General features: G+C 38.8%; 1 protein-coding gene across 2 annotated transcripts in view; it reads left to right on the forward strand.

Moving 5' to 3' along the window:
• Window positions 1-13,636, forward strand: part of Herc4 (HECT and RLD domain containing E3 ubiquitin ligase 4) — a 206,327-nt gene that overhangs the window by 167,079 nt on the left and 25,612 nt on the right. For both annotated transcript variants that reach the window (XM_037435637.2, XM_037435639.2), the window contains 3 exons: window positions 3,658-3,776; window positions 11,717-11,764; window positions 12,366-12,432. In XM_037435637.2, coding sequence (XP_037291534.1) covers window positions 3,658-3,776; window positions 11,717-11,764; window positions 12,366-12,432 — 234 coding nt within the window. The remainder of the gene's footprint in view (window positions 1-3,657; window positions 3,777-11,716; window positions 11,765-12,365; window positions 12,433-13,636) is intronic.

Below are 13,636 nucleotides of genomic sequence, written 5' to 3' on the forward strand. Positions count from 1 at the left end.
CTGACTACAGTCGTCATGAGATTTTATAAAAATCATATATAATATTTTATAATATAGATTCTATAAATAGATATAGATATACATAAATATATATAGATTTATATATAGATTTTATAAAAATCATGACTGTACTAGTTGGCAATAAAAATTGGTTCCACAGGGTGCCAATGACAACTATACTTGTCATAGTTGTGTTTCTAATACTAGATGGCCACACTTGTCCATGTTGGGCCACATGCGTCTCGGCTTTCATTTTATTGACATGCTATACAGTGAAGCCACCTTCAAGTTATCTTTCTTTTGTGTGTGAATAATGAAGTAAAGGAACCTTATTGAATTGAAGAATGTTAGAAAAAAGGCTTTACAAGTGGAGTGACAAAAAATTTTTTGATAATTATGGCACGTTTTTCTTTTTTTTTTCTTGATGTAGAAAGTGCTTAATTCCCTTCAGTTTAAGCAAGAATGATTGCACTGCAGTCAAGAAACCACAAATAATGTCCCATGTGTGTTCCTTGACTTATATGTCTCTTAGATTCATTATTTTATCATGCAGAAATGAACCTCTCTGACCATGCCCCTACTTTTGTACTTTCATAGTTAGATCTTCGTCGCAGCAGAATTGTTGCCTTAGGTAACAGTTGAAGGTTTATTGGCCGTCCGCCGCTGTTGTGCAAAAATCACTTGCCCGTGAAGCTTCTGGCAAAAAAGAATTCCGCACTCACCGGCTTGGCTACAAGTATTGCTGGCTAACTCTTGGGTCTCAAGCACACATAAATACCCGAGAAAAAAAGTAAACAAGGAAACTTTTCATCGTAGCTTGAATGATAGAGCATCAGATGTTAATGTGAAGGTTGTGGATTTGGATCCCACTGACAAAAAAAGGGGATTTTTTGTCTATTTCAATTTCTTTCAACTTAAATGAGAATTATTACACTACAGTGAAGAATCCACAAATAATGTTCCCTATGCTTTTCTCGGCTTAACTGTACGTTGGTGTCACTAGTTGTGTATAGTATTGCTTGTGTTGCATCTTTCAGCGGACATCGTTTCACGCTTTTGTGGCAGAGAAATATGCCTGGATTACCAGGAAAGAAGATGGTGTGAGAATGGAAGTTTTTAAATGTAGAACTTCCTTCATTTTTTGTGTACACTGGACAAAAAAAGTTGGAAACTGACATTGCAATAGAGTTGCATACTACTGCATGCTGTCTAGGGAGCATGCAGTGCTAAGCAAAGCAGCTTTAGGGATGAGCCATTGCAACATCATTCAGTGCAAAGAACTTGAGCTTACAGTACCTATAAAGAAACCCCTAGGCTGGTCGACAAAAAATTTGGAAATCATCTTAGAGTTGTAACCGTCCTTAAAGGCTCCTGTGCACCTCAAATTAGTCATGTCGTTTTTATCGGCCATTTGCTTCCTATAGCTTTTGATAAGTGCTGTGACACCAGTGAAATTCTTAAGAAAAGGGGCGTTTGATATTCTTATTTCTAAAGAAGTGGGTTTCTGCGCCAACTGCAGCGTCACACAGCGATGAAGTGAGGTATCACTTTGCCTCATCTTGCCCCGCCGCGGTGGTCTAGTGGCTAAGGTACTCGGCTGCTGACCCGCACGTCGCGGGTTCGAATCCCAACTGTGGCGGCTGCATTTCTGATGGAGGCGGAAATGTTGTAGGCCCGTGTGCTCAGATTTGGGTGCACATTAAAGAACCCCAGGTGGTCAAAATTTCTGGAGCCCTCCACTACGGCATCTCTCATAATCATATGGTGGTTTTGGGACGTTAAACCCCACATATCAATCACTTTGCCTCATCTTATTGTTGTGATAGCAGTTTTTTTTTTCCTAGGTGTGGAAGCAGAGGCAGCTTGCATATTGATTTCTGTATGCTTGTCAGCAATTCAACATAGGTTTTTTGAAAGAAGCAGTAGTTCACAGCCTGTGAATGCAGCGTAAAGGGGCCCTGCATTGTGGTATTGAATACTAAGATTAATGAAAAAGAAATGATCAAAATTGGTGCACTGAAACTGAATTTATCTTTTCAGTATTAAAAGCTGAAAAAGATGACAAGATAAATGTTTTATATTTAATTCTTCCTGCGACATCACTGGTTGTTTTCCATCACCGCAGGCCACTTGCAGACACTCGGGAATCTATCGTGGTAGCTTAGCAGCTAAATTGTCACGCTGCTAAGCTCAAGGACGCTAGCTCAATTTTCTGCCACTGCGGCCACATTTCAGTGAGGGCAAAATATTGAAATGCATGTGTATCCTGTATTCAGGTGTACATTAAAGAATTATGGAGGGCTGAAATTAATCCGGAGACCACTCCCCACCCCTCTCCCTACTAAGGTAGGCCTTAAAGATCATATCTTGATTTTGGCCTATTGAACCCCTGGAACTATTAGTAATATAATAACAACATACTTGAATGCTTTTCATGGTGGCCTTTGCATACTGTTTTATAGCACACCTAGTGTCACATTTCAATTGTTTTCAAAATATGATATTTAAAAACAAATCTTTTTGTATCGCACAAGGTATAAAACCATTTTTATATCTTTGAGCACACTGTAGTATAGCTGGGACCATAAGCATATTACTTGGGACTTGGCGTGTCGGGCATAAGCTTGCTGACACTGGTGTCACTAACTTTCACATTTTCTTGTCAGTTTTGTGTGTTACTTCTCATTAATGTTGGGTCTAACAATGAAAAATGAGCCCGCATATTTTCCACTTCTTTCCTTTGTCACATGACTAAATGTCAGAAGTCCGAAAGACGCGTTGTGTGTTGCTGTAGTCGAAGTAGAAGATGCTATTAAGTAAAATTAATGTACCGTTTTCAGCGTTTTTACATGCGCTACGGTAACACTACATTGCGTAGTACCAGAAGAAGCAATGAAAATGACATGCTTAATTTGTATCACGGGCCCCCTTAATAAAGAAGTGGCTGATCGACCGAGTCTTCGCAAAAAGGCCTAGCAGGCAAGCACTTCGCCAGTAGCAGCCTTGCACATTTGCTGTAAGAGCCAAGAGAGAAAGGGAGAGATGGGGTTGAGGCGAGGAAAAGACCATATTTCTGCAGCCCATCTTGAGAACACTCCTTAGCATCAATAGGGTGGATAGGAAAGGGGCATGGAAGTTTGGGAAGGGGAGGAGGGCAGAGCAGTATCCAGAATTTGGTTGGTGGTCTCTGCAGCTGGTTGTCCAGGCCAATGTCTCAAAGGAATTGAAGGACTGCCTTGGAGATTTGGGTGTGTTTGATAGCAGAGAAGAAGTAGCGCTTTGTGTAGCTTAAGGTATACCCTGGTGATAGAGCATGAAAACCGTGACGGCTTGCTGACGGTCAAGTGCGGGGCAAATGCACAGTAGCACCTTCTCAATTGTTTCAGGTTGCAGCACAGTAGCAGCTTGTGCCTCTCAGCTTTTCAGCTCTCCAAGTCCTGAATTCCGTTTTCAATTCTTTAGCAAAGCTGTTGCTTAAGCTGCTGTTTTGAAAATTAGTAATAGCTCTGAACTATTATAAGCAAAAGCTAATCGTAGTATTGTCATTCCTTGCACAAAATCTGTCCAAGATATTGGATGAGTTCTTCTTTGCATGGGGGCATGCATTTTGTCTGTTGAAGCTGCACTTCAGTTACCTTTCTATGCAACTTTTTCCAGAGTTTTGAAGAAGATGTCATGTACTACCTGATCGGCATTGTCTGTGGTCTGGCCATATACAATTTCACCATCATTGCTCTGCCCTTCCCGCTCGTCCTCTACAAGAAGCTTCTGAAGCAGTTAGTGTCACTTCCTAATATTCTTTTTTTCAGCGTAGTGAGAAATAACTTAGCTTTTGTTTATTTTTATTTTGATTTATACAAATAAATGGAATAGCATTTTGCCATAGGGAAAACACTATTGAAAAGAGAAAAGAGCAATCTGAGAAAGACACTAACAAAAAGTAATACCGATGTCACACGGTTGTTTGGAAGACCACTGAACTGATGGTGTATAACTTACAACAGGATGTGTACAGGTCCTTGAAATTCTCGAAAACCCTTAAATTTGAAAACCATGTTTTCAAGGCCCGTGAAAGTCCTGAAATTTTTTCCCGTGCTTAAAAATCTTTGAATTTTCCGAGCAGTGTACTACCATATTGACTTTGCAACCTCCATAATGTGGTAGATTGCTGTCGACCTGACAAACTCTCCACTCCATAAACAGTCATTTGGTGTGATTGCACATGTTTCTATTTATAGTTTGTCGGTGTAAGCATTTTATAAGCATTCATTGCAATGGGGGGGGGGGGGGATTGTGTTATTGAGAACCTGTCAAGAGTACTAGATGTTTTGTTATAATTATGATGTCTATTTATTTAATGTCTGTTTATGTAAGTGCAATTAAATCAACTGCCACTTCAAGATTTTGAAAAACGTGTGACAGGTCTGGGGAAGTCCTTGAATATCATTGAATTTATGCTTTGGAAACCTGTACAAACCCTGTGTCAAGCATGAGCTGCCACATGGGTGATTTCAAGGTCCATTGGGTCAATAGCTTATTGGGTCAACGGAGCACGTCACTCCTCCATTTAAACTTCGATGTCTGTTTAGCAAAGAAAATGAAACGGTGCAAACGTCCCAACGTCGACAAGTGGTGACAACATGGCCACAGTTTCACTGCTGAGCAACTTAAAAACCAAACATGCATTCATAATTACGTATAAACAATTTATTGAAATGTTTAAAGGGACACTAAATTGAAATAACAATTTACATCAGAGTGAAAGCTCGACAGCATCTAAAATGACAATATTATTAACAACAGTGCTCTACTTACCAAGAAATTAAGGTTAACGCACAAGAACACAAGTGCCGCAGTAGGACATTTTCAAAATGATCCCGATGACATCATATGGACTGCCTATAATTAATCGCTAGTAATCAATCTAACTGCACTAAATAAAGAACCTTCTTTGCATCAAGAGACGCAATAAAATGCTGCTTGTTCATTTCCATTTGATTTAGGGAAAAAAAGAACCGCCGGACATTACTATGGGGAATGGTGCGTGTGGTTCAAGAATTCAATTTTCACGTGGTTACACGGGAAAGGTGGTGCCATCTAGCAGGGGGCAGTTAAAACAAAATATGTCTGCACTCTCGAAGACAATGACGGGAAATTGATCAATGGCCATTGTTGCTGCTGTGGCTCCCGCTGCTTTCGGTCTGCTGCTACTAGCGCAGTAAAGCCGGGCAACATTGTGCACGGCAACAGTGACGTGAGACGGTCCGGTCGGTCCGCTTCTTGAGGCGGGTAATTTATGTGCGCTGACCCGATGAGAACTACTAAAATGTGATTTTATTTCGAAATAGGCCCTTCTTTGGCACAAAAGTAACACTACAAAGTTTGTGAACCGCTACCTCAACAATCAGCGTCGACTTAATAGTTGTCTTTAGTGTCCCTTTAAACAAAAATAACAGCAACATGTGTGCTTTTGTATATTTATAATATTTCACTTACGATAACATGAAAACAAAAATGAATATTTGCAGCGCCACACAACTTTTGCAAGCAACAGAATGTGAGAAAGACGAGGATGCCCACCTGCGCCAAAGGTGTATTGAGCAACACCTAAACCTCCCAACAGTCATTGAAAACTGCTGTGTAATAGTGTGGCAACTCTGTGTAAAGTCAAATGAGGTGCTGCTTTTTGACGGCCATCGACTCCATGGCCTTTAAGAAATGTCTGTGTCAGACAAGTATAACGCAGCAAAGGCACTGCTTTGGGGCACACCAGATTCGATGTTGCTAAGGTTAGATAAAAAGGAATTGGCTACTGTAAGTTGCTGGTGGAAACACATGTAGCTGCAAATCTAAGATAGTGTTAATGAAGTTGAAGAAAAGGCAGACAACTTTGAAAATGAACAGCAGTCCACAAGTACAAGATGCTTTAGAGAAATCTAAAAAGAGGTAGTCAGTTTGGTTCTTAACATTCATGGGGAATTGAAAGTCAGTTATGAATATAAATAAGTGCCTATCCTATGAATAACCTTTCTTGAAGCCATCCTTATTATCAGAGGAAAACAAGTTATTGAACTCACTGTATTTGGAGATGTGAGTAACTATAACACCGTAATTCATAGCTCGTGTATTTTAGTGAAATGGGTTCATAATGATAACGGCTATGGGTTCATGGCCTTAAGTTAGCATAACAGTGGAAAGCATTAGTGTCCTTGTGTCGGAATGCAAATGTTGTGGTACACTGAAGCTAAGTTGTTATTGTCTAACGTTTATGTATTTAAAAAAAAAAACTATAAAGTATGAGTATTGACTGGTGAAAATGATATACCACTAGAAAGTATCACTTTGATGCATACTTTGTGCTTATATGCATAGGGTGCACTTGTGCTGCGGCAAATAATGTTGTCAATAGTATAATCTGCTACTATAATGAGCTCGTAAGTGGATGTCTACCATAAAATTCTGAGCAAGTGCCCACCTCTCTTGTCCAGAAGGTTTGAAATATGTGCTAATAACTGAGTAAGCAACCCCCCCTCTACTGTATTTACTGCTTTTATTTGTTGGTCTAGGGCGAAGAAAAATATTTAATGAATGTGTATGTAATAAATCATATTTATTTAGAAGTCTTGGTGCGCATTCTTTATTCTTAGCAGTTGTTTTGCCATCGCCCTAAATTTTGATCCGTGACTGAGCAAAGACACTCCTTTAAATCTTGTCAAATTATCTTCGACTGTAAGGGGGGGCACTTGCTCAGGAATCGTACGGTATATGAAATGAGATTATGGTGCAGTGTGAGGAGTTGCAGCTGCTGAATCAAGTAAGCTCATAATAATAGTATATTAGTCAATTACTCTTAGATCGGAACAAAGCTGAAAGCATAATTTTATGAAGTGCAAGCTCTGACGTCATTTATAATAGTTGGGAAGGTCTCATAAATTATAAAAAGGTGGGAAAAAGGCTTTTCAATGGTGTCAAGTGCATGCCGGTATGCCAGTGATTGACAAGTTTTCTTGCTTGTTGCTGAATGTCTTGGTACATGAAAAGGCCTCCAGCCTAAAATAAGAATGCCTGAGTATCCAACATCAAGTTTCTTAAACTAGGTACTATGTCAAATACTCTTCAGGTTTTAGAGGATAAAAAAATACTGACTATAGTTGAAAGGCATCATAAGCCCAAATTGAACATCAGCATGACCAGCATTGCTATGTTGTCCCAGTATTCAAGGACAGGAAGCTTGACCTGTGTGGTAAACCGTGATATCATCATGAACGAGACAACTAAGATCAAAGTGTATGCTTTACAGGGACCAAGTGTGTGAAGGTACCAGACACCTGTTTAAGTCTAAGGAACACAGCATCCTGGTTTCACTGTGTAGCCAACAATATCAATCTTAATATAAGTGATTGGGTGTTCAAAATGCTACTTGGTTGAAGCTTAAAGGGGCCATGAAACAATTTTTTAAGTAACCATAGAATAAATTCATTGGAAGAGCTTATGGCCTCACAAATTCAACGCCGCAAAAATTTTAACTGTCCGTCCAGTACGAGGAGAGTTACAAAAATTTATCGCACGCTGCAATCGCATTCTCTCTTCTCTCGCCCGTCAGAAGTGCTGGAAGCTAAACAGGGAGGGATGGCAGGAGCAAAGAAAATACGTCACGCATGCCTCGTGATCATGAGCACTTTTTCTTTCTTTTTTCTTTAAATTAGGGGCTTTTTCAGTGTGATCGCGCGCGTGGGGACAGGTCGCAGCCTCCTGCGACGATCTCTGTAACGACCGAGTGTGCCATATGCAAATCAGCCAATGGCTGATAGATGGGGTTTTTACAAGTGATTTTTGAGCGTCTTCAGTCGTTTGTTTATAGAATAGAAAGCAATATTTAGCTGAATTTGATAATTTATTGTGAATTCTAGGCCGCATGCTGCGCTATAACATTTCGCTCGCGTGTTCTCGGGAGCCTCTACTACCAATCGGCAGCATTTTCTGACCATACTCAAAAAGTGTTGCAGAGCCTCTTTAAAGGCACTGACAACTGCCCAGAACATGAAATGAGACGACTGCATGGATTGTCTCTCATAGTGACTCAAACCAACCCTGTTTTTCTCGTGGAAAGTGCATTTATATTCTTATTTCTTCATTGAGAATCGCGAAAATAGCCTGTGATGCCTGGTGTCTGGTGGAAAAAACTTCAGTTATGTGATAATGTGATGTGACCTGTGATGTGACCGTCAACTAGCTTTTACGCGGTCCAAAATTTTTCTGTTGGTATTGAAGTATTGTTTGCTTCTTTATAGTTAAAGATATCGGCTGCTGACTCGCAAGTCGCGGGATCGAATCTCAGCTGCTGCGGTTGCATTTCCGATGGAGGCAGAAATGTTGTAGGCCCGTGTGCTCAGATTTGGGTGCACGTTAAAGAACCCCAGGTGGTCAAAATTTCCGGAGCCCTCCACTACGGCGTCTCTCATAATCACATGGTGGTTTTGGGACGTTAAACCTCACATATCAATCAAGATTTTGGAGTGACGTGGTTTTTCTATTTAAATTTGTTTCAGAAATGACATGTACTGCTCATCGTCACGATTGCGCATATACACAGTGGCGATTTCTGTGACTTGGCTTGGCTCGTGTGTCGAGAGAGTAACGACGACAGGACAAGCCATCCACGACACAGGCGCAACAACTTTGGGCGCAGGTGCACTCAATGCGGTATAATTACAAAGCAGCTGTATAAAACCACATCGTTTCATTGTAATGGCTTGGTATTTTAAAAAATATTTGTAAAGCTCAGCATTAGTTTAAAGCTGCATATGAGAAATGTTTTAGGTACAAGGTTCTTAAACCTGGCCGCAAGAGTAGAAAGCCCTGGGTCACAAATCAGTGTTTACAGGAAATACGCATCAAAAATCGCTTATTCCATAATTTTATTTCAACGCAGTCTAAAGAAACCTTGCGTCAAGTAAAGGTTCAAAGGAATAATGTTAACAATCTTTTATGTTGAGACAAAAGATTATACTTGCGAAATTCATTTAACCCTGTTGTTACAAAAAACATCTGACATTCTTTGGAAGTGTATTAACACACTTCCAAAGCGTATTAACACGTTCTTGGCCGAGATGACTGTAAGAAGATTATTAGGGAGATAACAATTGATGCAAATGTAATATTAAAAAAATAATTAGTGGAAGCCTTCAATGACTATTTTACCAGTTTAGTAAAGAGTTCTCGTGATCCCAATTGCTCAAACTTGTTTAGTTCATGAACCAGTCATTCTGCGTTTTTTGGCTCCTACGACATCTAAAGAAATAACTGACATATTTTTATCAATCACAAATATCAAAATGATGCTGATGGTTTCGAAATCGTACCTGTAAAGTACGTAATAGATGCCATCACTTCGACTCTTACGCACATCTACAATCTGGTTCTATCTTGTAGTACTTTTCCAAAAAGGCTCCCGGTCGCTAAAGTTAAAGTGTTATATAATGGTGGAGATAAACATGTTTAACTAATTATAGACCAATATCAGTCTTGCAGATTTTTTCAAAACCGCTTGAAAGGTCAATTCATGGCCGTATTACCTCCTTTATAACTAAACATACATTAATGATGAATATGCAATTTGGGTTCACGAAAGGTCAGTCTACTGAAACTGCCCTTCTAACACAAAAGGAAATAATATTAGAATCTTTCAACTGTCAGCTATGTACATTGGGAATTTTTGTAGACTATTCAAAGGTGTTTGACTTTACGAACCATACCACACCTATAAGAAAATTAAACCACTATGGCTTCCGGGGAGTTTTTCTCAAATTAATAAAATCTTACCTTCAGCACAGCAGGCAAAAAGTGGTTATTAATAATTACACGTTCAGTGTGAAACCACTTCTTGCAGGAGTACCATGGGGAAGCAGCTTGGGTTCATTTCTTTTTTGCATCATCTAGTATATTTATGATCATCATGTAAAATTTATCATATATGTGGTTGACACCACAATTCTTTTAACTGTGAAGTATGCTGAGGATATCAAAATTAAAGCCAATGTAGTGCTATCAAAATTACCATCTTGAAGCGCAGCAAGCTTGTTGAAAATCAATGGTACTAAAACAAAAGCCGTACTTTTTAGACAAAAAAAAAATTGAAAAATTCGCACTTCGAGTTTACATCTCAATAACTCTATTCTGCCAATTGTGCCCTCTCTGAAATGTCGTGGCGTTATATTTGAGCAACATTTGTCATAGAATGCTCACGTGCAAATGGGGGTGGGTAAAAACTCTCCCAGGGGACTGGAATATTGTCAAAGTAGCATTTTTTTTTCTTCCAGAAACTGTTAAACTTATTTTGTATAAATCCCCTTTTCTATCATACATAAATTGCTGTCATCCCATCTGGGGCACCACAACACTTACTAACATTAATACCCTCCATAGAGTGCGGAAAAAACTGCGTTTTATTTTAAACGTTCCTTGCTTAATGCCAACGAGTCCTCTTTTCGAAAAATTGGATCTGCTACCAATGCCGAACATTTATGAAAATATATTAATAAGAAGTTATAAAGAACAGTATCGGAAAAAACGACACCCTAAACCGTATTTCCAATTTAATATTAAAACATAAAACAATCAACACAAGGAGCTCCAAAATATGGGAACTACCGAGATCCAGAACAAATTATACCTACCAGATGTTGCGGTATTAACTTCTATACCATTTAAACAAGAATAGCATAATATAACATTCCACGTGGTTGTGTGAAAGAGTGAACATATGTCTGTCTCTGCAAATACCTATGTGGTAGTGCCCATAATGCGGTATATATTTTTGTATAAAAAATCTGTTTCCACTTTTTCTTTGTATTCTGTCCATCAACTTTTGTATTGTCACTCGAATGAAACTTTACTTTGCTTACTTTTGAGCTTTTTAGTATGTATAATGGAGAGTACAATTTATAGGTTTGTATAACGTATATTATGAGTTGTGTCACCAGCTTATAATTTTCGTTTTAGTATTGAACTGCTGTTCTCTTTTGTTGTTTGTTTCTGCCTGGAAAATTGGGGCCATGAACCCCGTCAAGCCTTGCTGGCTTTTTCCTCAACATTATATAAATGCTGAAATAAAATTTGATAAACAAGGTTAAGCATAGTTACAGGAACAGGGTTTGAGAGGCTGTAGTTACAGTTGCAGTCGCTCATGCACCACATACGAGGTATAGAAAACAGGGTGCCTGAAGCACCATCACAACAGCTACTGCAGTGGATTAGTTAGTAGATGTTACACAACTTCCATGATAAGTACAGTTAAACCTTTATATAACAAAATTGGTAAATTTCCAGAAAAATTCGTGGTTTTGTAGCATAATTGTTAAAATTTTTGTAGTAACACAAAAGGCTTCAAATTTCGTTTTAAATTGAGAGGGTTATGATCATCTTTGATTTTTAAAAATAGAAATCCTCTTTCATCTCTTTACTTCTAATACTCTAAGTAGCAGATTCAGGGATGAAATTTGACAACTGTTGCAACCTTGTAAAGGTGAGAAATTTTAAAATGCAATAAAATATAGTTACTGTGGTTTGCAGATTTTTTGTTCTTTCTGTAGCTCCAGTAAATGCATTCTTTACGTATTGAGCTGCACAATATACTTATGTTTGCAAGAATTAAAATGTTATCCTCTTTAAAAAATATTTTATATCCTGGTACTAATTTGCTCTTACACTTACACAGGAAACCAACATTGAAGGATTTGCATGACCTTTCGCCTGCTTTAGCCAAGTAAGTAGACAGTATTTTTGTGCTTTGGTAGAAACTAAAGATGTGCACGGGCTTATTCTTGTGACCTGGCTTGGCACAAGGTCGACTTGTCGAATGGGAAACCTGGCTCCATCTGGCTCAATCAATGGCCAGTCAACATGCCTGCATGCCACCACATTAGACGTGAGATGTAGTAGAGTGTAACAACTTAAAACAGATTTATATATATGAAAAAACTGTTTTGTTTTTTCTCTAAATTTACCTCTGCATAAATGTCTGAAACCTCAAGAGGTCCAAGGTATTTGTAAATTCACTAGAAGCTACATATAAGTCACTTGAAATATGTGCTGCAAAACTGATATTTACTTTATTCTGAGCTGTGCAGTATACAGATATGCCATGCGGTCTTGATATACTGCTCACCTGATGTTTTCTTCTCACCTGACGCTTGTGTTGGCACTGTTCCCTCAAGTAAGCTTCATCTGCTAGGTATCTTGAAATTTTGGCTGCCTGAGTTTGATGGGCCTGACTTGGTCTTTCAGGCCAGCTGAGGCTCATGCACATCTCTAGTAACTTCTAAGAAAGTTGATGAGACCTTTATTATATTTCACATGAAATGCAGGGGCCTGGAAGACCTCTTGGACTATAATGGAGATGACCTGGAAAATGTGTTTTGTCTAACATTTGAGGTAATTATCCTTATTGATGTGTGAATTATTGTGCATCATTTTACCTACCTCTGTGGTGCAGTTGGTTTGTTGTTAACATTATTCATTTCATTGTGCCTGAAGTGCGCACTAGGGACAGGATATCACTATCGCGTTCAACTCTTAAAGGTGAAGGTTAAAGGGGCCCTGAAAGACTTTTTCAAGTAACCATAAAATGAATTCGCTGGAAGAGCTTATTGCCTCATCAATTCAGTACCACAAAAATATAAAGAATCTGTCCAGTGCGAGTGGAGTTACAAAGGTTCGTCGCATGCTGCTATTGCATTCTCTCTTCTTTCGTCCCAACAAAAGCGCTAGAAGCTAAGCAGGGAGGCATGGCAGGGGCACAGAAAAACGTCACGCATCTTGAGCACTCTTTTATTTTTTTCTTCTTATGCACGGCTTTTTCAGTGTAATCGTGCGCGCACACGTGGACAAGTAGCGGCCTCCAGGGGTGATCTCTGTAACGAGCAAGCACGCCGTGTTCAAATCAGCCAATGGCTGATAGATAGGCTTGCTATGTGTGAATCTTGGGCATATTTCTTGACTTGTCGAAAGAGAGAAAGCAATTTTTAGCTGACTTTTATAATTTATTATGAATTCCAGGCCGTGGGCTGTACTATAATGTTTGGCTTGTGTGTTGTCGGGAGCCTCTACGACCGATCAGCAGCGTTTTCTGACCATGTTCAAAAAGTGTTGCAGGTCCCCTTCTAGGATCTTTCTGATTTTTAAACTATACTTTAAGCTTGGTTTTATGATAGGATATGCTGTTCTTGCAAACTTACAATTTTGTGAATTAAATTGTTTGTCAATTTGCTCTATAGGCAGAATTGCATAATTAAGGGGAAACATGGGTCTTAGGGCTCTCTCATTAGTTCTATGAACCAAATGTGACAAAAGTTGGCATGCTTACTTAATTTGTTCTCTTGATTCTAAAAATGTTGTGATATTTTTTGTAGCTTCATTAGTTAATTAAATAATGAAGATAACTATTTCTATTATCCTTACCACAATGAAAAAATAACCACTTGTCAAAAATTTATAAATGACATAGGGATTGACAGTAGAAAGCATAAGACATACAACATAGGAAGCACTTTTTTGATTGGGGCATTATTTCTTACTTTACAGTACACTAAACTTCACAGCTCTGAAAGTGGCCATTGTGTGGTCACACAAAAGACTA

Source organism: Rhipicephalus microplus, chromosome X (assembly GCF_043290135.1).
Source record: "Rhipicephalus microplus isolate Deutch F79 chromosome X, USDA_Rmic, whole genome shotgun sequence".
NCBI classification, from domain to species: Eukaryota; Metazoa; Arthropoda; class Arachnida; order Ixodida; family Ixodidae; genus Rhipicephalus; species Rhipicephalus microplus.